This window comes from Haliaeetus leucocephalus, unplaced genomic scaffold (assembly GCF_000737465.1).
Source record: "Haliaeetus leucocephalus isolate CR32 unplaced genomic scaffold, Haliaeetus_leucocephalus-4.0 Scaffold848, whole genome shotgun sequence".
NCBI lineage: Eukaryota > Metazoa > Chordata > Aves > Accipitriformes > Accipitridae > Haliaeetus > Haliaeetus leucocephalus.
Window position 1 is genome coordinate 3452738 of NW_010973284.1, and position 22358 is coordinate 3475095.

The 22358-nt window shown below is 48.3% G+C and overlaps 3 protein-coding genes across 3 annotated transcripts; 2 read left to right on the plus strand and 1 right to left on the minus strand.

Moving 5' to 3' along the window:
• Nucleotides 1-12: 12 nt before the first annotated feature.
• DHCR24 (24-dehydrocholesterol reductase) lies at nt 13-9009 on the plus strand. Its single transcript, XM_010582326.1, has 9 exons — nt 13-273; nt 1593-1748; nt 2161-2266; nt 2539-2657; nt 2748-3011; nt 3753-3896; nt 4859-5056; nt 5812-5990; nt 8289-9009. The coding sequence occupies exons 1-9, from the start codon at nt 43-45 to the stop codon at nt 8440-8442; spliced, it is 1551 nt and encodes a 516-aa protein (XP_010580628.1). The 5' UTR covers nt 13-42; the 3' UTR covers nt 8443-9009.
• Nucleotides 9010-12388: 3379 nt separating this feature from the next.
• On the minus strand, nt 12389-17630 carry LOC104841180 (chromosome unknown open reading frame, human C1orf177). Its single transcript, XM_010582695.1, has 9 exons — nt 17619-17630; nt 17142-17246; nt 16927-17043; nt 16353-16730; nt 15866-16030; nt 15547-15675; nt 14768-14803; nt 13620-13750; nt 12389-12512 (listed from the first exon to the last, which is right to left on the minus strand). Exons 1-9 carry the CDS (start codon nt 17628-17630, stop codon nt 12389-12391), a joined length of 1197 nt encoding a protein of 398 aa, XP_010580997.1.
• A 77-nt stretch (nt 17631-17707) lies between these two features.
• TTC22 (tetratricopeptide repeat domain 22) lies at nt 17708-21679 on the plus strand. The gene is given in 7 exon segments (XM_010582696.1): nt 17708-17799; nt 18233-18348; nt 19008-19169; nt 19684-19826; nt 20965-21077; nt 21462-21524; nt 21526-21679. Coding segments are annotated over 7 exon segments (843 nt in total).
• Nucleotides 21680-22358: the final 679 nt, after the last annotated feature.

A 22358-nucleotide genomic window follows, 5' to 3' on the forward strand; every position in this document is an offset into this window, starting at 1 on the left:
GTCCCGGCGGCCGTGAGGGAGCGCGTGCGGGCGGCCGTCGCCATGTCGCCGGTGTGGTCGCTGGGCGCGGGGCTGCTGCTGCTGCTGCTGTGGGTGAGGCACCGGGGGCTGGAGGCCGTGCTGGTGCACCACCGCTGGGTCTTCGTCTGCCTCTTCCTCCTGCCGCTCTCCATCCTCTTCGACGTCTACTACCAGCTGCGCGCCTGGGCCGTCTGGCGCCTCCACAGCGCCCCGCGGCAGCACGCCCAGCGCGTCCGCCACATCCAGGCGCAGGTGAGACCCGGCCGGACCCCCCGCCCCCCCCGCCCCGGGCCGGGGGGAGAGCTCGTCCGCCGTCCCGCTGCTTGCCAGCCTGCCTCCCCGCTGCGGTGTGCACCGGCGATGGACGGGGCCTGGCGGCCAGGCCCCCCCCCCGTCCCCCGTCACCCGCCGCCCGTCCCGGAGCAGCCGGGGCAAAATCCAGCCTCGAATCCGGTTACGGCAGCCGGAGCGGGAAAAAGGAAACGACCAAAAGCCAGCGGGTGTTTCTGCTCCTGTTGGGTTTGGGGTTTTTTTTTCCCCCGTCTGAAACTTCTAGCGAAGTTGCGGCGTCAACAGCTGGCAAGTCCAGATGCGGCCGTCCGGCTGCTGTCATTGTAACATCCTTAGAGACGTGCTGTGAATCTCTGTACGCTCACACGGCTCGGCACGTACGTGTGTGCGCGGGTGTAACGTGAAAATGTTAGTCTTTGAAGGGTTGGCTTAATACCGTGCTTCAATACCACTTACACCCAGCTTCTCGGCATTGTTGGTTCCAAGAGATGATTGAAGGGGAGCTGAAACTTTTCTTCCACCCTGAAATGCAGATTTCTTTAATGTTTCTGTGCTGTCTAATATTTATGATAATTCTGTCATGTCTGCTTCTGTTCTCTTCCTTGCTTGTCACGTTCATTGCAGCTACAGATGGGTATTAATGTGCACGGAGTTATTCTTTGAGGGTTTGAGGTTGGGTTTTTTATCACCAGCTGTAGTAGCAGTCGAGCTTTGAAGAAAATGCTACAACTGATGTTTTTTCCCCAAATGTTAACCACTGTGGCTTTGCAAAATTCATGGATCATGTGTATGGCTTACAAATTTTCCTTCCCAACTTTTCTCTCTTTGCCTGTTCATTTTCGGGCTCAGACCATTTTTTGGTGTGTTTAGGAGGAGGCATTGTTTCATTAAACTTCACAGAACTGACATTATTTATGACAGTGATAATACCTCCCTTTGAGTATAGGTTTTCCTGTGGATTTTTAAAACTTCCATTCTAGTTTTCTGAATCCCATCTCCAAAAAACCCCCAAAGCTACGGGGTATTAGAAATGCTTCCTCTACATAGACCCCTCTAGTCGTATTTTATTTAGAAGTTCAGAGGTCTGCAGAGAGACTTCCAAAGCGTTGCTACTCAACATACAGACATCCAGACTTCATTACTTGCAGGTAACTTGCGTGTAGATGAGTGACATTTCTGAACGCTTTTTCACAGTGAGGGAAAAATGTTTCTGGTATACATTATTGACAATGTAAGGTGTGTATGCCTTACAGCGTCAGTTCTGTTGTTACGTCTTGCAGGTTCGGGAATGGAAAAATGAAGGCAGCAAAAGATACATGTGCACTGGCCGGCCTGGCTGGTTGACTGTATCACTTCGTGTTGGGAAGTATAAGAAGACTCATAAGAACATCATGATAAACCTAATGGATGTTCTGGAAGTGGACAAGGAAAGACAGGTAACAAATTCATCACAAAGCTTTTTTACCGTATTTGTAGCTGAAGACGAGATTAGATTCCATAAAGAACAAAGGATTTTTGTAGCAGTAGACCCACCAAATTTCAGGTTTTACAATGTGTGCTTGGATCATTCTATCCAAAAAAACAGCATATGGAATTGCTTAGCTTTTATGTGCCGAAGTCTGAAAGACCAGATTGATTTATGGTTTTGGGGACTGAGCAACAAGATGTTGAGGCAGAGGAGGAATCACTAAACAGTTTCAACTATTTTTAGTAGTGCTCTTAGGAAAGTAAGTCTCTGAATTCTGATAACAGATGGAAGTACAATCCAGTTAGCCATATTTTGTCATCGTTAATGCTGAACACTTAATTTACCCTTTTGGGGGGGAATTGGGTTTTTTTGCTTTTTAGGTTGTTCGTGTGGAACCTTTGGTGACCATGGGCCAGTTGACTGCACACCTGAATCCCATGGGCTGGACTATTCCTGTGGTACCAGAGCTTGATGATCTTACAGTAGGTAAGGGTCATTGTGGTGACAAGAGACTCACTGATTTTACTGCATTTTCATTAGCTTTTTATGCAGTAACATGTTGCATTATTTTAAAGGTTCTGGAAATACTCTGTTGAACCTTATGTTCTGTTGTGGTACTTATGTTATAAGCACTTCCTTTTTTTTTTTTTTTTTTTTTTTAAGTCATGCCCAGAGCTTAAAAGTGAGGTTTTCTTCTCGTAAACCACCTGCATTTTGGAGTGTGTTTCATTTGATTTGTTATGTGCTCTCTTGTTAAGGTGGCCTGATCATGGGAACTGGCATTGAGTCTTCATCCCATATCTATGGACTTTTTCAACACACCTGTGTGGCCTATGAACTTGTTCTTGCTGATGGAAGCCTTGTGAGATGTTCACCAGTAAGACAAAATGTTATTTTGCTATCATTTACAATGTGGTTGACAGTTATCGGTATGGATATATGATTTAGTATGACATACTTTTTGCAGACTGAAAATTCAGACCTATTTTATGCAGTGCCTTGGTCTTGTGGTACTCTGGGTTTCCTGGTTGCAGCAGAAATAAAAATGATTCCTGCCAAGAAATATGTCAAAATACATTATGAGCCTGTGAGAGGACTGCAGAAGATTTGTGAAAAGTTCGCTGAAGAATCTAAGAAAAAGGAGAATAGTTTTGTGGAAGGACTTGTGTATTCTTTGGAAGAAGCAGTCATCATGACAGGAGTCTTGACTGATGAAGCTGAGCAAAGCAAGGTAACTAAAGGGAAATTACTCACAAAGAAAAAAAAATGCCCCCAAAGTTTAACTGAAGCTGTACAATATGCCAGTGTAAAGCCAGAATCATTATAAGATTGGAACAATCTCTTAACATGGGATTAAAAGTTAGATCTGTCCATCAGAATATTTTAAATTACAGCTCTTTGCTACTACAACAGAGCCTGTACTTGAAGTCTCTTCAACTGATAAGAAATGACCCACTGATTTCATTATTCTAACAAATAATTTTGTCTACAGCCTTTTCATTGCAGTACCTAAGGAGGAAGCTTTTCACAGCAAGCTTTTAATACAGTTAATGTTGGTAAAACACATCAGGGACATTTACAGGAGGGACATGCTAACTGTTCACTGCAACCCTCAACCCAAATGTTTCTCCTCTGCCATAATGAGACTTTGGATTAATGATGGGTTGAGAGATCAGTATTTTAGGTATCCATTTCTGTCACATTCATGGTCTCTTAATCAGCTTGTAACAGGCAAGCCTTAGCAAGCCTGATTTAAATTAAACCTTAATAGCAAGAAAGGTAAGAAGGAGCCATGCATGTGGAGAAGTGAAGGCTCCCTAAATCTCTTGTGACAGTCTCATTCAAACTGTCACAGGGGGTATAACATTGATTCTTCACTGTAATGGAATTTGGGGACATAATTAATGTTGTCCAGTAAGGTGTAACTGTTACCTGTGTTGGTGTTTGCTAATGAATGCGTGTTTTCTTGTAGATAAACAGAATTGGCAACTACTACAAGCCGTGGTTCTTCAAGCATGTGGAGAAGTATTTGAAAGCTGACAGGACTGGAGTAGAATACATTCCCTCAAGACATTATTACCATAGACATACACGCAGTATCTTCTGGGAGCTCCAAGTAAGACCAGTTCCAAAACTAAAATAACATCTGCAGGAAGGTACTCTGGTCTTTCACGGTGTAGGTACAATGTACCTTGTTCCCCTTGGCCACACTTCTGTCTTTCATGGCAGAGAAAACCAGTGAAGTTTATGGCAAATTTAAAAGTCCTGCGTTTGGGCAAAATAAATCTAAAGGCACTTTGTTATATATAAGGTGTTATATTATAACCTCCTAATTTCCATTTTAGTGCTTTTCTGAATTTAGACCTTAAGTACGTATTTCAGTGTTAAGCTTTTATAGTTACTTAGTGATTTCCAAAGGCAGACAGTGGAAAAACCATGAATGTGAAATTATGGCTAAAAATTTGCCCTGCCTAAAATCAGAACACTAATTATACAGTAAGGTCATTAATTTGAATTTCATAAAGTATACGTTGTGATGTACGTTTACGCAAAACTTTATTTGGCATTCTGAAATATTCCCATTGTGACATTTGGAATCTCTGGCGTGAGATACTGGATCCTTTCAGCTCCTGGAGACGTTAAACAGGAGTAGGCTGTGCAGGAAGTACTTAAAAATTTACAGCTTTACAATTTTTTTAAGACCTGATCTTGTATGTGTTTATTCTTGCAAGAGTTGTGTAAGTTTGGCTTCTTACGTGCTCCTTCCTTAGCTGTTTTAAGATAATAGCCTACTGTTCTCTGAACTTCATTCTCTGAACATATTTGTGAGCTGAGTGTGTTGTGATTCATATGACTGAAAATCAATCATTGTAACTAGAGGAGGCTTAGGGCAAGGCTGTGTAGCTAAGTTCAGTACAGGCCTCTCTTGTTCGTATTTGTATTGTAGTAGTTTAGCAAAAGTAACAGCAGTTAAATTTATTGTAAATCTGGCTTAATATTGCTCTGAGGATTCTGAAGTATTGTCCTTTGGTTCACTTACACATTCTTAAGTCAAACTTTTTTCTTTCCTCTTTAAAGGATATCATTCCTTTTGGCAATAACCCCATTTTCCGTTACCTGTTTGGCTGGATGGTTCCTCCAAAAATCTCTTTGTTAAAACTCACCCAAGGAGAAGCTATTCGAAAGCTGTACGAGCAACACCACGTTGTACAGGACATGTTGGTGCCAATGAAGAGCCTTGAGAAATCTATCCAAACCTTCCATGCTGACCTTAATGTAAGATCACGTGTTTTTAAAATGTAGTGAATCTTGGACTGTGTGTAGTAAGAGCTGTGACTGTTGGTCTCAAGGCGTAATAGTCTGCTTGTGTAAAAGGTCATTATCGTATCCTGGGTAGTACTGTGCTTTGTGAGTCTATGATGCAAGGCGGCAGAAGAAATCAACACAGCTTTCTCAAAAAAGAATAAAAACATGAGATTCAAATGTTAGTAGAAGGCAAATATTTCTAAAAGATTTCATCACTTAATAAAACTTGAACTGATTTTTCTTTCACCTGAAATCTCTGGTGGTCTCACTAAACCCCAACTGTGGGAATTAATCTCCCTTTCTGGCTTTTATTTCTGAATTTATTTTGGTTACTATAAAAAGTACAAACTTGGAGATTTCAATTTTGGACTGACCTGGAAAAGAAAACTCTTCATTCTCTTTTTACTCAGAAAGTGTATTCAGTTGTTGCTTTGGGATCAGGGATTTTTTTTTTTATTTTAATTTCAAATATTTAAGGCGGAGGAGGTGTAATTCTAGGAGGACATTGCACATATTCTGAGCATCTGGATCTATTTGTGTTATTGTCATTAGAAAGTGGAGCTAAGAACCACAGCAAGAGAACTGGAAAGGAATAGCCGTTGAAGTTTCGATCCCAAATTGGGAAGAAGTCCTCTTAACTCTTCATTTTGTTACCTTTACTAGGAGATAGCTTAAAGGATTGTTTTGTTAAAAGTAAGTGATAAAGTGTTTTCTTACCTCTGCAGGTGTACCCTCTTTGGTTATGTCCTTTCATATTGCCCAATAATCCTGGTATGGTCCACCCAAAAGGGGATGAAACAGAGCTCTACGTGGATATAGGAGCTTATGGAGAGCCCAAAAGGAAACAATTTGAGGCCAGGGCTTCAATGAGGCAAATGGAGAAGTTTGTAAGAAGTGTGCATGGGTAAGGATCCCACTCCTTAGAATAGTAATAATGCCATGTAATTTATATTGCCATGTCGTTTAATCACAGTTATTTAATCCTACGGCACTTCAATATTGCAATCATTTAACAACCACAATAATTGGAAACTGATTTTAATTACTAATTCTGATATTATGATTTTTAAATATGATTTTACTTCCATCATTTGATTGCAAAACCAAACAAATGAGCACACTGGCTGAAGTTCTTGCAACGTATTTGGGAGCTGGGTAGCTTCAGGTCGCCTGTGCATTCTTTCAGCTCCAGGCTGCTGCAGGAGTAGAGTCTCTGCTGCAACAAAATACATCCATGCAACCAGGTGCAGAAAGACCTCAGCAGGTCTGTGCTGACTGTACATAAACAAGTTGCTGTCCAGAAGTGGCGTTAGCGTGGGTCGGTGACCGCTCTTAGCAAGGCTGGCTAGCCCAGCCCTCGGGAAGGCAGCCACTGAGCTTGCATACTGGAGCTGACTTGTTTCAGGTCGTTTCAGAGCTTTTGGCCGCAGTCCCTCCAGGAATCCCACAGGCTGTTGAAGTTTGGACAGCTTCCCTGCCTGCCCTTGGGACCGTTCTGCTCCCTGCAGTCCTTGCAGCGTCATGCTGCAGCTCTGCCCCGTCCTTGCGCTGGTGTGTCCTTGCACAGGGAGGCCAGCCTTGACTCTTCCCTGCAGTCCCTGTGCGGTGGTGGGAGTCTTTCCTCCCTCATAACTTGTACTTCCATAGCTTCCTTTTCCCTGCCCCGACTGTTATTACATAGGACCGCAGTAGGCGTGAGATATGTGCCCGCCATCTGTCACAGACTCATGCCAGCCTAATTTGCTGTAGTAGTGTCAGTGGAGAAGCAGTTACAGGCTTGTTTCTCAGGAACAAAACAACAACTACACAGTATTTTTACACCATCAGTACAATTTATCCACATTTCTATTTTGACCTACTTCTCAGTCTGACAGTGATTATATCCCGTGTGGCTGAGTAACAGTGGTGAGTCTGCTTCAAGATGATTTGGAGAGTGTAAATGACTTTTAGCTGCAATAAGTGATCTGCCAGAGAACAAAGCAACTGAAAGTTAATTTTAAGCTTTTTTTAATTAACTTGAAATTAAGCTTTTAATTTAAAGCTCTTTGCTAACAAAGTTTTGTCTATTCTCTACCTGTCATTGGGAAACGAACAATGGATAAATGCTTAATCTTACAGTTTCGTAATCACACACAACAATAGAGCTTTTATGTAATAGTTTGTGTTTTACTGCTGTACTCTGATGCTAGCTGCATTGTAGAGTGCACAGTATGAAAGTAAGGAAGAGTCCACAGCTACATAAAGATTTCATTTATTTTTGCAAATGGTCTTTTGTTGCACTGTGCTTCATTTACACTATAAATTTATCTTCTTGGCCTGGTCTGATTTGGCAGGCTTTTGCCTTCCTAGTTGTATTCTCAATGTCCAGTTCAAAGCAATCTTAAAAAGCCAAAGAATGTATTGCTACATCTGCCTTGAATGCATTTGGTAACACAGGCTAATACAAGACGCCATGACTGTACCTCCATGGATCATAAGCAAGCATGCAGAAAAAATACTTCCTTTTTTTTGAAGCTGGAATTAAAAGGTTTCGAATGGGAGAAAAAGGAAAGGAGGCTTTCAAAAGCAGTTAGAAAAATATTTGTCAGGGAGAATTTATGTTATGTGTGGTTTTCGGTGCAAGGAGCCAGACTCTTGATTTGGGGGAACTTTTGAAGTTCTCTCTAGACTTGTGTTCCTGTGAACACAGGTTGCTAGAATACAAGTTGCCAGAAGATCTGACTGCAGATGGTTAGGATGCCTAAACATGAACCACTGTTTTATACTTTTAGTCCTTCTCCTTTTCTCTTTGCAGTAGCAAAACTAATGAAAGTATGAATACATTGATGGCTAAAGAAGTGTTCTGAACCGTATTTTAAAAGCAACAGTTATTTCAATTGCTTTCTTTTCCCATCTTCCCCTTCACCAAAACGACTGTGGCGGTAGTCTGCTGTTTTCACCATTACATGTTATTTCCTCTTGGAAAAGAGATCATGGTAATGTTAAATCCACAAAATAGAATTGGCTGAGTGTCCCAGTGTAATCCATGTGAGCAATTATATTTGCTTGTTTTTAAAAAGCATTTTTGATGGGGTTTTTTTGTTTCATATTTGCTATTCATAGCTTGCCCTGAAGTTTTTTTTTAATAATCTATTTCAAATCTTGTGGCACAATTAATATTGAATCTCTGTCTCTCTGTTTTTTTTATTTTTCCCCTCTCCAGTTTCCAGATGCTGTATGCGGATTGCTATATGACCCGTGAGGAGTTCTGGGATATGTTTGATGGTTCGTTATACCACAAGCTGAGGGAGCAAATGAATTGCAAGGATGCCTTTCCAGAAGTGTATGACAAAATCTGCAAAGCTGCAAGGCACTGAGCCTGGATGATCTAATCAAGCAATCAGGGAAAAATGAATTTACCTATAGTTAGTCAGTATATCCTTTAAAAAAAAAAAGCTTTATTGCTCTCCAAATAAGCTCATTCTTGTTGATGTTTAAAGGTATGAATTCCTGCTTTATGAATTTATGTTTAGTATTTCTTCGTATGTTTTAAAATCAATTTTCCAAACTCAAAGTGATTGTTTTTAAGAAATCTTAAGTGCTAGCCTTTGTATCTAATGTAGTGACATAGGTGAATTCACCTATTTCCAAGCATAAGAAAAATAATTGGAAAGGATGAAGACACTGGAGTTACACCAGCTGTATACTATAGCTATATTTAACATTTTGAAAATGGTAGGGAGGGCTCAGAAATAGGTGCCAAAGCTGAACGCATTGTCAAATTAATCATGATGTTAAAAACATTTGCCTCCAGTCGGTAACCTGTAGGACAGCTTAGCGATGGTACCGTAATCTTCCGGCTGTACAGCACTGCATGATGTTGTGTGGTACTATACTGCTTGGGTTGTACCGTACTATAATCTCAGCAGAGCAGTTAAACTCCCTAACAGTGGCCTCAGTTTCAAAATTGAGCATTGAGGTGTGAAGAAAATGCTTTTTACTTGTGCCTATCAGATTTGTACTGATTTTGATTATAAAGTGTAAGTGGATGTAGGTTTTAGGTATTTTGTAATTGGCTAACAGTGCATTGGTTTTTTGCCCCAAAATATCAATGTTCTGGCTTCATAGACTACTGAAAAAATTGCTGCTATTTCACATAGCCAAGTTTTAATTTCAGTTTTTACTTGTTGTGGGTCAGTTTATTTGGATTTTTTTGGTTTTGTTTTGTTTTGTTTTTTTGGCGGGGGTTTTGGTTGTTGCTTAATTTTAGTGCCTTATAAATACGCAGTTGGAGGAAGACATGGGTTATTTTCAGACCGTTCTGTTCTGGCCAGTAGGAAACGGAAGTCAAGGCTTTATTTACACGAGGTTTGATAGAGCAAGTGGCTCTGGATTAGAAGAACTCTTGTTGTGAATCTTGATACACGCAGACTTTGGTTCTGACTCGAGTGACATTTTTGCTTTTCGTTTTAGCTGGATTAGGTTGATAGGCTTTGTAAAAGGACTGTTTCAGTCACCTGGAGAGGAAATCAACAGCAAGTACTGTTCAGTTCCCCTTCTGCTGCTCACTGGTGAAAACGGCACAGTCACGCACTTCGTACAGTGTAGCGTAGAAGTGTGGAAATGTTTTGACCCCGTAGCCAGAAACACGGTTCCGAACCAAGCCCGTGTCTTGTCCAAGCAGTACTCTAAATTGTTACTTGAAACGTTACTGAGCTCGAGGGAAAAGAAAGTAATTTTCTTCAGGCTTGCATAGGGGGTAACATGAAGAACTTTTTAAACAGTTACCAGTGGGAGGCGTTGTCATTTTTATATGAGTGCTAAACCAATGATTTTATTTATTGATAGATGGATGTTTATGGTCCAGATGAAACCAATGATAAAGCAGTAACAAGAATAAGCTTGGCCTGTTACTCAGTGATGCATGCTGGGCAAGCTGTGTGCAAATAAGGTACCCCTTAAAATCCCCCGCAGGGGACAGGTAGCAGGGGCAGCCTGCCAAGGGGAGACGCAGCCAATGCAGAGGGCCTGCAGTGCTGCCCAAGCCACGGCGCCGGACAGGAGGTGGAGCTGTGTCAGTGATCCAGGAGCGTCTGCTACGCCGGTCCAGGCTTCGGGATACGCAGGAAGGCAAACGCTGGTTCTCGGGGTGTAACCTGCCCTCCTGCCCCTGTGAGGGAAGCGGCACGAGAGCCGTTTCCTTGTCCCTGGCGCAAAGCTATGATTTAGCCCAGTGCTCGTAAGATAATCTGCACAGAGCAAGAATGGGTTGGGTTAGCTTTTAAGGGGCGATGTTAAAACGGCTAGAGGATGTGCAAATACTTTTACTTAGGCTGTGTTTCTCTCACTTCTATACTGATGATCTTTAGGTATGCACTGTATTTGTTTTTTCATTTCTTAATTTATTGGCAAACTTTGTATGTCGTGATTGGGTACTGTAACTGTATCAGTCACACACATGCACATGGATAATTGCTGTTGCTCTTAATTTTTGGTTGTACGGGCTGTTTAAAATAAAGATCTAGCCAGCATACTGTTCAAAGTGGTGTCTTTTAATGAATAATTATTTACTTTTCAACAGTTCTGCTTATCATTTCTCATGCTTATTGTATTGCTACAAATGGTCGGCGATTACCGAGAAAAGCTGCTGCCTGGGTAAGAGACCAGAGGCATTGTGAGGCTGCTCGGAGATGAGGACCCTAGTGCTGCAAGCAGCTTTGAAGGAATGTCTTTGAAGACTGCGAGTCTACTCTTATCTCTGGCCCAAGACACACCTGTACAAAACAAACACCTTATAGCTGAGCCTTAACCCTTACCTTATGCCCCACTAACTCCACATTGCCTCAAGATGCCAATTATCCTGATTTCCACCCCCCTGCCCCACCTCATTCTTTTCCCGTGACATTTTGTCCAAGGAGGACAAAACCCCATTTTGGATTTAGGTGCTACAGCTGTTGACATGGATAGCTACTTCATTCTTCTCACTTCACACTAATGGAACTAATCCCTGGTTCAAACGATCAGCTGCAGAAGCAAGGATGACGATTCAGTGCTCTCTTCAGCCTGAGGAGTTTCACATCCACATCTTTGGTTTCCTTGAAAAAATGCCTTCACAGCAGCTCTGTAGGCTTAGTCAGAGGTATTCCTGCCCCTCCCTTGGTCACAGCTGGTGCATCCTCTCCCAATGCTCTCTTCCCAGAGAGAAGCTCCCAGGCTTTCTCCTGAAATCCAGGCTGCCAAATGCCTCAGCCCCACTGAGACCGCAGTTCAGGTGCCAAAGCCCTGCGTTCCTTTAATCACATTCTGTGGTGGCCCTGACTTATGCTGCATTTCACGATCCTCTCTTGTTATCCCAGCAGCGTTTCTGCACCCTGCACTCACCCACATCACTGCTCGGGCATTTTTCCCTTCAGAGACCTCCTTCCTACTTTGATTGCCTCTCTAGAACAATAATCGTTATGTCCTTAAATCACTGCAGTTTTACCTGTGTTCAATTATCTCCCCCACCAAAGGATAATTGCAGATTAATTAGCATACTTAATCAGCCTCAACTAACATGTAATTACACCTAGATTTAATTATTCCAGTCTGGTCTAAACCATAGTGTGAGACTTCGTAAAGGTTAACTCCTAAGTGAAACACCCTACTCCCAGTACATTTTTACAGCCATCCTTTGTTACCACTGACACAGCTCTCCGTTTCACTTTGTCTATTGCCTCTAGGTTTTAATATCCTACAAAATTTGAAATGATGATGCTAAATTCATCCTAATTCCCTCCAGCTGCTTATAAACATTTGCATTGTTAATTCAAGCGAAGCCGTACGCTACAGCTTGCGATGAAGATCCTTGTGTGCAGCTGCTTTAAAGATGCCACAGGACAGGTACGTAGGCAATTACTGAAGGCCTAACTACTCTGCTTTGCTGTAGTAGTGCTTTCTCAGACCCAGCTCTCCACTGAGTTGTACTGGTCGACCTGGGGGTATTCAGCTGTGGTAACACCACCATGCTCATAACAGGTACGTGCAACTTCTTTAGGTAGCGTTGCTTGAAAGGAAGCGTTTAATATTGAATGAGCTGTGCGTGCCAGCAGACCTTCCTTCGGAGGACACGCCGTATCTGGCATCCACTTCTCAAGTGTGTCACTTCTATAAAGGCCAAGGTGGAAATACTGAATTACTCAACAGAAAAGTTAATTGTCTAAGGAAGAGTGTTTTATTACCGCAGAACGAGACAAGTTGTCTCCTATCTCTTAACTTGCACACCAGCATGCTCTAAGTGTTTTCATCTACCCCATCTCATCCGCTGGCATGTCTGCCATTTACTCACTGATCTGGGCTTTCCGGCACCATCTTACGTTTGGAAAACACTTCTTCAGAGGTATCTGGACAGCGTGAAGCAGAAATCATATCACTCCGGGTTTTTTTAGCAACAGGCTTGAGCCGCTCACTGTGGAAAGAGGATGCAATTCTGTGGGCTCAAATTATCGGTTGGATTAATCTCATTAGTCTTAACAAGCATGGAGGTGAACAGAGCTCTTAAAAGCTGGCTATTCCCTTAAAAGCACAGCTTTAACTTGAAAAGTGATTTTGGAGCTAGTGCTATTTGATCAGAGAGATGCGTTTGAATTCCAAGTCCTGCTCACTGTTCAGATTTTTTTTTATTCCTACTGGAACTGCGAGATTAACAAAGCTGGGAAATATTGAAAGCCAGATTTCATTACGCTTTCTCCATCATAGGATAGCTAACTTCTGGCCGCCCCGCTGAAAGCTGCCGAGTTATATTCAGCCAAGACAGATTTCTAACTACTCTCTGGAGATCAAGAAAGACCTTTGCAGAGCTGTCAGCCCATAGTGCCGCCGCAGCAGTTTGCTAATCTTGGCCACAAGCAAAGGTGAGAGCGGAGGGCTATCCTGAGGTCTCTCATTAGTATAGTTCCTAACTGCTTCAGAGGGTTTTCATGCTAGCAATTTCAAAGCCCTTTGTGGTAAAAGTGAGCCTTGTTATCTTCCTTCCTCAGATGGGTAAACCAAGGCACAGCCTGAGAAGGTGATTTTTGTTCAGGGCCGTTGAGCCCTGTGCCGGCACTGGGAATGAGTCCAGACAGCCTGATTATCCATCCACCTCCCAGTTGTTTCCCAGGCTGCCTCCTCGAGCTCGGTGGAAACTACTTGCCTACACCTTCGCTGCAGCCAAATCGCATTTCACAAGATACACCACCACCCACCTCGGTGGTGGCACCATGAAGCGCCTCAAGAGCCAGTAGTTCTTTAACCCTCCCACTACCCCTACACCATGGGGAAGCACAAAAGTCTCCTCGCTTTCCCGGGAGGGGAGAGGTGCAGCAATACCAACCTCCCTGTCCACAGAGGGAACCTGCGGTGGGGCTGGTGAGCGTTTCTCAGTCCCGATCCAGTGCTTTAACTACATGATCATCCCACCTCGCATCAGTTGTAGTGGCCGTTAATGTGTACTCAGTCTCCCCGGAGCTGCTCAAGATGATTTTGCTGTAAGCCAGTGTGAAACCACTACAGCCCCCTTGTCTGTCAGACTTACAGCAAGTAGGCATCCTGCTTCAAGTTGCTCAGGTACCGCTGTGCGTCACACCGGTACAGGGACTGGTATCTCATCTTCTGAGGGTATTTTTCATGCTCGGTGATGTCGTAGCGACCAACACCTACAGGGTTCTGGAAGGAGAAGGTCTCATGTGCTTCCCCATCCAGAGGCAGCACAGGGGATGTGAGTGGGGCAAAACCAGGTAGTGCCTTCGTGTGGCCAGGCCTTCAGACGGCCTGCTCCTGAGCCTTTAAGATGTCCTTCTTGAAGAATGTTGAGCCTTCCTGGACTCCTTTGCCCTTCAGGACTGCCTCCCAAGGGACTTGGTCAACCAGGCTCCTAAACAGGCCAACATCTGCCCTTTGGAAGTCCAAGGTGGCAGTTCTGCTGACTCACCTCCTTACTTCCCCAAAAATTGAAAACTATCATTTGGTGATCGCTATGCCCAAGACAGCCTCCAGCCATCACATCACCCACAAGTCTTTCTCTGTTCATGAACAACAGGTCCAGCAGGGCACCTTCCCTAGCCGGCTCACTGACCAGCTATGTCAGGAATTTATCTTCCACACGCTCCAGGAACCTCCGAGACTGTTTCCTCTCTGCTGTATTGTATTTCCAGCAGACATCTGGTAAATTGAAGTCCCCCACAAGAACAAGGGCTAGCAATTGTGAGTGCAGAGGGAGCTGGCAGAAGTGCTCACCAAGCCACTTTCCATCATTTATCAGCAGTCCTGGCTAACCGGGGAGGTCCCAGTTGTTACCCTGTTAACCTTTCTCATCACAGTGGTCCACAAAGAAGTCGATTAGGTCTGCGGGCGCGAGCACGCTCACCAGTCGCCTACTGCTAGCTGTAGTGAAGGGCTGCCGTGTCACAACCTTCCCCCTGAAATGTCATCTGTCGAGTTCCCCAGCAATTACGAAGATATCTTCATCCTTGACCTCTTTCAAGTTGCCTGTTCCCCACTCCGCTGGATAAAGGCGAGAAGCCACATGGAAGCCTGCTCCTCAGCCCTAGCCAAGGTGGACTGTTTTGCACTAAAGCTTTCCCTGTCCGCTTTGAGCCCTTTAGGCTTTGTTCTGGTTCTCTGTGGGGAAGCTGTCAAGATGAATACAGCTCCAGGAACGGGTACTAAGAGAAAGGCTCCCACCTGCACTGGCTCTGCAACGTGCTGCTGGAGGAAAAACTGACTTTCAAGCAGCAGAATATGACTTTCTGGGAGGATACAAGAAGCTCCTGGCGCCTAAAAGGACTCAAACCCAGCTGCCCTCATCCATGAAGTGCATCCACTCGCTTGCAGCTGATGCAGAGCAAAACTAATGGGAAGGGTTGTCTGAGCATCCCTTGAAAAGGGCAAAGGCCCGGGGCTGCAGGCAGGGATAACGTGGTCACTGCTGAGCTCCTGCCCCTCTGCTCAGCACCAGCCAAGCTTACCTGCCTACGGGCAGCACGTGCTCAGCAGTGGGTGCTCAGCGTGCTGCTGTACACAGCGGCACCTTTCCCTTGATCTGGCAGGACAACAGGCCATGGGCCTTTATTCACCAAATATTCTTTAGCAACCTGTTCTGGGCAAGAAGGGCAGCACCCAGAGAGGGACTCATGTCCTCTCTAAAGGATGGGTATCTGGCCAAGTTGCCCAGATTTCACTGATAATCAACAGGGAGAGAAAAGCACCTCCTGAGGTCAGTCTGCCCTTCTATCACAGCCAGCCACCTGCTGCGGGACTTCTGCTGGGCTGCTGCTCCGTTCAGAGGACGCACCTAACGTTTAGCTGGCTGAAGCTGGTGAGGAGTGCCCACCCTTACTTTGGCTCAAAGGAGTTTCATCCTCCCCCAGGGATGCTGGTAATGGATTGGGGATGGGCACGGAGGAGGCTCAGAGCCTGACCATTCCTGCACCCTTCTCTCACTGCCATGTCTGTTCACTCACCTCAGTCCCAGTAAAGAGGCGGTAGGACTTTCTGTTGAATCTCTTGGCAGATGACCAGAATGGGGGTTGGCTGGAGTACGCTGATCTCTCAATGGGCTTTGGGTTGTAGGAGCCCGGCCCCACCGCATGCTGCACAGAAGGAAACCTGTTACGCTTCAGTTTGCTTGGAAAAAGAGCTGCACGTTGTCAGAGACCCACGCACGCATCCATCCATCTATCCATCCCCCCAGGGCCTGATGTGTCCCCACCCCGGGCACCCCCTGCACCCCCGCGGATGCCGATAACACCAGCTGGTCCCGATGTTCGTGCTCCCACTGACCGCCTCCCTCGGGCACTGGCTGAGCGTGGCCCAGAAGATCCTCTCCGTGGGGCAGCCCAGGTTCCTCGGCAGGGTGCTGAAGCAGCCTTTCTTCTTGTTCTCCTTCAACGTCAGCTCATCCACAAAACCCTTGACAGCGCCAGCGCTCAGCTCGGTGCCTCTCCTCTGCCGGGAGAAGGGAGCGGCGCGAGAGGCTCAGCTGCCGGTGGTCTCTCGTGCCCCCCCATCCCTCCCGTGCCATGAGAGCTCAGCCCTGCCACTGCTCACGGGCACCATCCCACTCTCCTGCACGCTGCCTGCAGCCCGCTCGCTCCCAAAACGCTGCTGCGCGGGCGTATTTTTCCAGCCTCCAAGGGAAGTCAAAGAGCAATATCCAAGTGGGACAGATGCTGGTGTAAGGCAGCTCTCCATCCTTATAGCAACGGGCTGACAATGCCACGGCTCGATGAGAAACCCTGTCCGGTTGTGGGACCCCGGGGCAACGCACCTCCAAGGCATGATGACCACCACGGCCGAGCTTCGACCTGTCTCCCGAGAAGGGCTGGCAGGGGCCGAGGCCGCCCGCCCGCCGCCGCAGCCCCTCGTCGATGCTGCTCCGCAGGCGGTAGGTGCCAGGTCCGGGGCTGCTGCCCTGCAGGTACGGGGGGGAAAGGCGGCAGGGGCCGCGCTCAGCGCTGGGAGAGGACCACCCCACCAGCGTGTCCCCAGGGCAAGGGGCAGGACTTGCCACCACTGCCAGTGGGGCACACTTCTCCGTCCTGCTGTCCATCAGCCCACGCGTGCTGGCGGAACGCTTGTCCCTCTCCTCGAGGCAGGTGTAGGGGTTGCCCCGGGGGCCGTACGTGCCGGGGCCGGGGAAGCAGTCCTGCAGGAGAAGTGGGGTGGTCGTGGGCAGCTTCAGCAAGGGGGACAGTCCCCAGCCCAGCAGGAGGAGATGGCACCCACGGTAGCTCCTAACCCTTCCAAAGGGCTTGTTCTCCAGAGACATCAGCCCGAAGCCAAGTCCCGCAGCCGGCGGGCACCGTTCCCCAGCATCTCCCCCGTGTCAGGGCGTGACGTACCCTGTGGGCATCTCTGAACCGCTGCTCCCTGGTGTCGCAGATTCCCCGGAGACTGGAGGGCCGCGTCTCCTGCAGAAAGTCCCTGATGTTGTACGTTCCTGGGCCCAGCCTTTCCTGCTGCGGGAGGAGAGCGGAGAGGGCAAGGACGGGGCTGGGCTGCGCTGCCGATGGCCCCCAGCAAATGTGTACGGAGGGTGGACAAACCCAGCTCTTACCTGGCGTTTGCGCCTCTTCATTATCTCCTTGAACTGGAAATGGGGTGGCTGACTAAGCCGGGAGCCCTTCTCTGCTCTGGCCCAGCCAAAGGCTGATGCTTTTCCCTACAACGCAGAGCCAGAGCACTGCCGTCAGCAACGCCGGGACCGGAGCACGAACCGTGGCTCCGCAGCCGGGTGAAGAGAGGTGATTAGGGGAGACGGACATGGGGATCTGCACAGAGCACTCCTCCATGCTGTGTTTGCTGAGCATCGGGAAGGCATCAGCAAGCTCCAGCACGAGCAGCCCACATCCCACACTTCCACCCTGGGGTGCACCCAGCCTGATGCTGCGTGTCCCGGACCATCGTCTGCAAAAAAGTCCCCATGCAAGAAGCTGCTTCCCAGCAGGCACAGGCAATTTGGGAGGTTAGGAGAGCTACACTGGTAAGTCCAGCTCCCCACACACATCCAGGCAAGCCTGGCTGGTGGCCTCACCTGGCTGCCCATCTCCCCAGAGAGAGCCTGCAGCCCCACGCTGGCGGCTCTGGTCCCTGGGGGCTGCGGAGAGGGTGGCAGCCCTTGCCATGGCAGCCGTCACCGTGGCATCCAGCATCCTGGTTCCCCAGGGAACCTTCCCTCCTGGGAGCAGACAGGGCCAGCAGACAGCAGGGTCAAGGCAGGGATCCTGGTTGTAACGGAGGCTCCCAGGCTGGCTAAAGCTACATAATTCAGGGCTTGATCCAACTGGTTACCAGGCTTTCATAGGGACAAACTATCTCTAAGCTGCTAAAAAATATGTTCTTAAAGCAACTACCCAACCTGTCAATCCCACTTTGGGCAATAAAATAATGCTCTTGGTGGTTGTATCCTGTGTGGCACCATATTTGCTGCATCTGTGAGCGCTGGCGGGTCTGGGCAAGGAGACCCATGTCTGATCGCCGTAGGGGAGGCTCACCAGCCCCCTTAATGCCCGTGGCATTTCGGATGAGAGCAAGCCAGGCCTGGGGAAGCCAGTTCCCTGGCGCTGGGCTGCTGTTTGGCGCAGAAAGCGGGGTTTTGCTACCCAGCTGGGGTTTGCTGCCCAGTTGTGCCGCCCACTCCCATTGCAGGCTGGACAGGATCCTGCTGAGCCAGGGCAGCAAGGAGCAGAAAAGGCTGCCTGCCTCCAACAGGACCCTGGTGCTGCCCTGACAAGTCATCAAGTCCTCCGACACTCACTACAGAGGTAGGAGAAGCAGATTATTTCAGCAGGAGGGGAACCCCGAACCCGTCTGTGTGAAACTCACCTCTGGTCCCTATGCACCTGTAACTCGCGGTGTAATGCATCCAGCACTGATGGATGCTGTGTGTACCTACATCCAAGGTAGCCCTGAACCTCAGATGATGATACGTGTTCTTCTGATTGATTTAATGACTATATTCTTATCAATGTTGTTTATTTTCAAAAGCGTTGTCTGCTCAGGAGGAGCTGCCTGAAAGCACCCAAGGGTTACCTGGGAGCGCCTGCACCTTGGGTAGTTGCCAGGGCACAGGGGATGTGCAGTAATTTTATATCCCCCAGCAACTTCCCAAGGGGTGAGTTTAAGACAAACCCTGCAACTACCACTTCAGTGGACATAAAAACATTGCCCTGCAGTCGTGCAGTTACAGTAATGTCACCAGAGGGAATGAAAGTACTCAAGAAAGTTGGTCAGCCAGCTGTGTGAGCCAGCGCTGTGGGCTCACGGACCGTACAAGCTGGGTAAGAGCACGTCCAGAGTCAGCTGGGATGTGCCGCCTCTGTGCTGAGACCCCAAGCCCAAACTGCAAATACTCTGCAGGACGGAGAGAGGTTAGGCCACCGAATGACTTGGCCTCTCACCTGCCCTGACTTCTTTTCCCTAGCCCTGCCCTGATGCTACCTGGGGATGCTGCTGGAAAGGAAAGAAATATTTTCCACCACCCTGACAGGGATGCAGGACTGTGGCTTCTCCGAGACCAAACACCTCGATTGCTCTGGAAAGGTGCTGCTCTGGAAAGCGTCGCTGCACCAAGGGACTGATTCAGGTCCTTCGTTCACCTTCCCCCCCATCCTCATTGCTTTTCCTCCTGGAAATCCCCCGGGGCAAAGAGGGGAGGCCCCAGACAGGAGCCGATACCCTCGGTCTTGCCACGTACAGAGCACACCACTCCCAGGCCACGTGTTTGGCCCCAATGGCATAAATCAGCCCCTGGCAAAGCAGCAGGCCAGCAGTTCGGTGAAAGGCTGCAGGGACACCAATACCTTTATTAGATTCCCCCAGCACAGCTGGAAAAAATAAGGAACACAGACAGGCTTTCAGGCACATAACCCCCGAGCTTAGCCCCACATTCAGTCCTGTCTGTTCATTTAATAAGAGATATCAGCTTTCCCCACAGACCACATCTCTTGTCTAGCCTTAAACCCTCCCGGTTAAAACACCACCCCGGCGAATCAATCCAAGATGTTTTTGTCCCTTTGATCACCACAGCAGGCAATAAGTCACCGACGGAAATGTGTTTCACTTCTGTGGCTCGAACAGGCGATAGAAACGGTGAAAAGACGACCCTCCCATCCTGAACCGCCCGGCAAAAATCTTCCACCTCCTGGGCCAGCAGGAGATGGCCAAAGGGATATGCAAAATGGCACTGGAGGTCCTGTGGGACCCGCACTTCAGCTGGCAGGCCTACCACACCCGGGCACAGGTAAGTCCCCATCAGAGCCAGCACAGCGTGCTGGGTGCCCGAGGGGTGGGCAGGTCCCCTTCCCACAGCGACTTGTCCTCCTCCTCCAGCCTCCCAGACAGCTTTTGCATTGCTCGTTTAATTATGGTGAGAAACACGTAGGGAGAAGTAATTGCCTGACAAAACCGGTGAAGGCTGGTCTGGGAGTGAAGTTGCTAACCGGCAGCCAGGAAATCTGGGCCAGATCCTGGCTCTTACACTGAGCTGCTAAAGGCCTTCCCTGGGTCCCTCTGGGCAACATTTCACAGGATGCTGAGTCACCAGGTAGAACTGGCTCGACTATTTAATGACTTTAATGCTCCTAAATCACTCAGGAGCATCAAAATGTACTCTTTAATCCCTTGGCTTTGCCCATTTCCAGTCCCCTGTAAACAGGAGTGCACATTAGTGAGTATTTCCCATCACAGAAGAATCATGAAGATTTCTTCAAATCCCATTTTTAAATAAAATAAGGACTCATTCTTACTTCCTTATATTTAAACAGGATTATTTAACTCCTCATAAAATGAGGCTCAGTGAAGTGAAATATCCTCCTCTAGCGAAGTACTTTAATATGTGCATACAGCTGCTCCTCAGAGATGTTTTAACTTCCTCTGAGCTCCAGGCAGGAGGCTGAAAAGTGCAGTATGGAGGTGGTCACTGGGTGCCAGGCGATGTCTGTCTGCCAGATGGGACTGGAGAGAGCTGAAATGACATAAGAATAAGGCTTTTGATTTCTCAGCCCTTCTTCAGGCACACTCCTATGGCCAAGCAGTTCAACCCCTGAACACGTTAGGGCATGCTGCCCCCAAGTCTTGAGACTGAGCCTGGAAGGGGGAGCGGATGGGCTAGCTGCTTTCAAGGACCCCATGATCACCGGCAACCAAATTTGCGGCCAAGGTCAACAGGATGAGCAACATCCCAGGGCTCACGTTGCCTTTCCCGGTACTACTAGCCATGAGTCAGCCTGGGGTCATGCTTTGGAGACGGGGGTGCTGGCGCTGGGCAAGCTGGCCTGGCTAAGGAGCTGACCTGACGCATACTGGTGGTTTGTACTCATATCATTTTGTAATCCACCCTGCAACTGGGCACAAGCTAATGAGGTTCCTCTGGTGTCCAGATCCACGTGAAGATACATCTGCAAGATCTGGGACACACCAAGATGGGACAGGGCCCAGTGCCTGACAGAAGGAAGCTCATGCATGCTAAAAATCACCCTGAAAGGGTCCTCGGGTTTGTCCGTGCCCGAGGACAAACCTGGACACGGGGCAGGTGAAGGTGGGCACACCATACCCCTGAGATCCCAGCAAGCTCCTTGCAGTATCCCCAGGTTCTCATTAACTCTCAGCCCTAAAGATAGACCACAAAAACTGAGGGGACTGGCCCTTGGCTGCCTCTCCCTCCTGTTGGGCTCGGTTCCAGTTAGGTGTGAGGGAGACAGAGGGGTGCAGCAGGGCTGAAGGCAGGAACAGGGAATGGAGGGGTTGCTACGGTTAACATCAGCCTTAGCTGGGAGGGAATTCAGAGAGCTTACAGGAGCAAAGAGCCACCAGGAGACATCACTACATGAGGGTGGACGCCATGCAAGAACTGGTCCTGGTGGATGAAACTCCTGAGCAAAGCCCTGGAGTTTGACCTGGGCGACACCATACCCAAACTCCAGCTCTTCAGGGGCAAATCCTATGCTTAAAAGCCAGGAAACGCTCGCCATCGAGTGCTTCAAGCGGGCCATCGAACTGGACAACGTGGGCTCCACTGAGAACTTGCGGTGCCTCCTGGAGACACTGCTCGTGCTCTTTGGCCAGCTGAAACTGAGGACAGAAACGCTGATGTAGGCAGTGGAACGGTGAGTTAAGAAAGCCGAGGAGAAATTCCCACGGCAGCGGAGGGTGGTCTGCTGCAACCACGCGTGGGAGGTGATCCGGCTCTGCAAAGCCGCGATCGGCCAGGGGGGAGGACGGAGCTGGTGAAGCTGCTGTCTGAGATGACAAAGGCCGATTCTTCCAAGGGCAGGATGAACGAGCCATCACCGTCCCTCTGAGCCGTCGGGGTGGCAGCAGGCTCTGCAGCGTGGCAGGCTCTCCGGTGAGCTGTCAGATCCTCCTCAGTTTTCTAGAACCTTGTTAATTAAGAAACCAACAGACAAACCCCTTGCGGCCTTAGCCCTGTTGTTGCCCCTGGCGCTGCCAGCCACCCGCCGCCACCCCCCGCCGCAGGCCGGCTGCCTGCCGAGGTCCCCCCAAACCTCCGGCTCCGGTCGGCGGAGCTGGGAGGCGGTGGGGGGGTCCCTGCTCCTGCCCTTGCGGCGGGGCCTTTGGGTTTTGGGGACGCCTGAGCGGGTGGTGTGCGTCCCCCCGGCCCGGCCCACCTCAGCTCCTGCGGGCCCCCCCGCGGACGCCCAGCCGCCTTCGAGCAATCCGGCCGCGGGGGCTGAGTGCGACCGCGGGGGTGCCGCGGCCCACGCCGGGTGGGAGAGGGCAGGTCACGCCGCAGACCCCCGGGGTCACCCCTCGG

Excerpts from the sequence above, each read along its gene's own strand:
- DHCR24 (XM_010582326.1), top strand. The coding sequence starts at position 43 with ATGTCGCCGGTGTGGTCGCTGGGCGCGGGGCTGCTGCTGCTGCTGCTG. Across the intron at positions 274-1,592 it reads TCCGCCACATCCAGGCGCAG|GTTCGGGAATGGAAAAATGA; the intron begins GTGAGACCCGGC and ends TACGTCTTGCAG. Across the intron at positions 2,267-2,538 it reads GCTTGATGATCTTACAGTAG|GTGGCCTGATCATGGGAACT; the intron begins GTAAGGGTCATT and ends TCTCTTGTTAAG.
- LOC104841180 (XM_010582695.1), bottom strand. Across the intron at positions 16,031-16,352 it reads GTGGTCATCATGCCTTGGAG|AGGAGAGGCACCGAGCTGAG; the intron begins GTGCGTTGCCCC and ends TTCTCCCGGCAG. Across the intron at positions 15,676-15,865 it reads GCCAGTGCCCGAGGGAGGCG|CATGCGGTGGGGCCGGGCTC; the intron begins GTCAGTGGGAGC and ends CCTTCTGTGCAG.